This window comes from Plasmodium gaboni (assembly GCF_001602025.1).
Source record: "Plasmodium gaboni strain SY75 chromosome Unknown, whole genome shotgun sequence".
Lineage (NCBI taxonomy): Eukaryota > Apicomplexa > Aconoidasida > Haemosporida > Plasmodiidae > Plasmodium > Plasmodium gaboni.
Genome location: NW_017385389.1, coordinates 1 through 1,364, shown reverse-complemented (window position 1 = coordinate 1,364; position 1,364 = coordinate 1). Strand labels below are relative to the sequence as shown.

At 14.7% G+C, this 1,364-nt stretch overlaps 1 protein-coding gene across 1 annotated transcript; it reads left to right on the top strand.

The window, feature by feature from the left end:
• Positions 1-660, top strand: PGSY75_0021900A (hypothetical protein; the record flags this gene model as incomplete). Its single annotated transcript, XM_018783362.1, has 1 exon — positions 1-660. A coding segment is annotated over one exon (660 nt), but the record flags the coding sequence as incomplete, so codon positions are not given.
• Between the last annotated feature and the right edge of the window lie 704 nt (positions 661-1,364).

Sequence of the window (1,364 nt, the reverse complement as noted above, 5' to 3'; positions counted from 1 at the left end):
AGTAGTAGTAACAACCTTTTTTCAAATAATAATATAAATAGTAGTAGTAGTAACAACCTTTTTTCAAATAATAATATAAATAGTAGTAGTAGTAACAACCTTTTTTCAAATAATAATATGTTTAATACAAATACAAATAAAAGTATGTTTAATACAAATAATAATATGCTTAATACAAATAATAATATGCTTAATACAAATAATAATGTGCTTAATACAAATAATAATATGTTTAATACAAATAATAATGTGCTTAATACAAATAATAATATGTTTAATACAAATAATAATATGTTCAATACAAATAATAATATGTTCAATACAAATAATAATATGTTCGGTTCAAAAAGTAGTTTATTAGGAACAAATAATAATAATAATATATCGAATAATTCATTATTAAATAATAATACATCTAACAATAATATGTTCAATAATAAGCTATTTCAAAATACAAATAATAATTTCATATCCAGCACGAATACGAATATGACAAAAAATACATTTAGTATGAATACGAATATGTCAAATAATAATATATTTCAAAATAATAATAATAACAATAATAATAATAATAATATATTTCAACAGAAAACTACCACATCCAATTTTAATAGTGTCTTTAATTCATCAAATAAAAATAACTTGTTTTCAAGATAAACAAAAGGAAGTAATTTTTTATATTATTTTTATTTTTTTAAATATAGAGTATGAATTAATAAATAAATAAAAAAAAAAAAAAAAAAAATATATGTTCGCTATTGACTTATTAAGATGTTTGTTGTATAAATATCTTTGTTTATATAATTACAAAATGAATAAATAAATAAATAAATAAATAAATAAATATATATATATATATATATATATATATTATTACATAAGTTTTAGTTATATATTGTTTTATTTTTTTTTTTTTTTTAATAATTTTTAAATACTATGTTTAGGGAAATAATATCCCTTTTTGTTTTTCATTTATTTATTTTTTTTTTTTATTTGTTTATATGTTTTTTTTTTTTTAACATTACCAAAGAATTGTTCATATATATATAAATATATATATATATATTATATTGATATTATATATAAATGTATGTTTTTCATGTATAACATTTGAAAGACAGGATATGAAAAAAAAAATATATATAGGTATATATATTTTAGAAAAAAAAAAAAAAAAAGATAGAATATATGCAAACATATTTTACTTTATATTTTTTCCCTTCTACATCTAATATAATATAATGATGAGCAGACAGGAATAGAAAGAAGGAAAAAGTGAATTTTAAAAATAAAAGAATTTAAACATATATAAAAAAAAATTATAAATAAATAAATAAATACATACATATATATATATATAT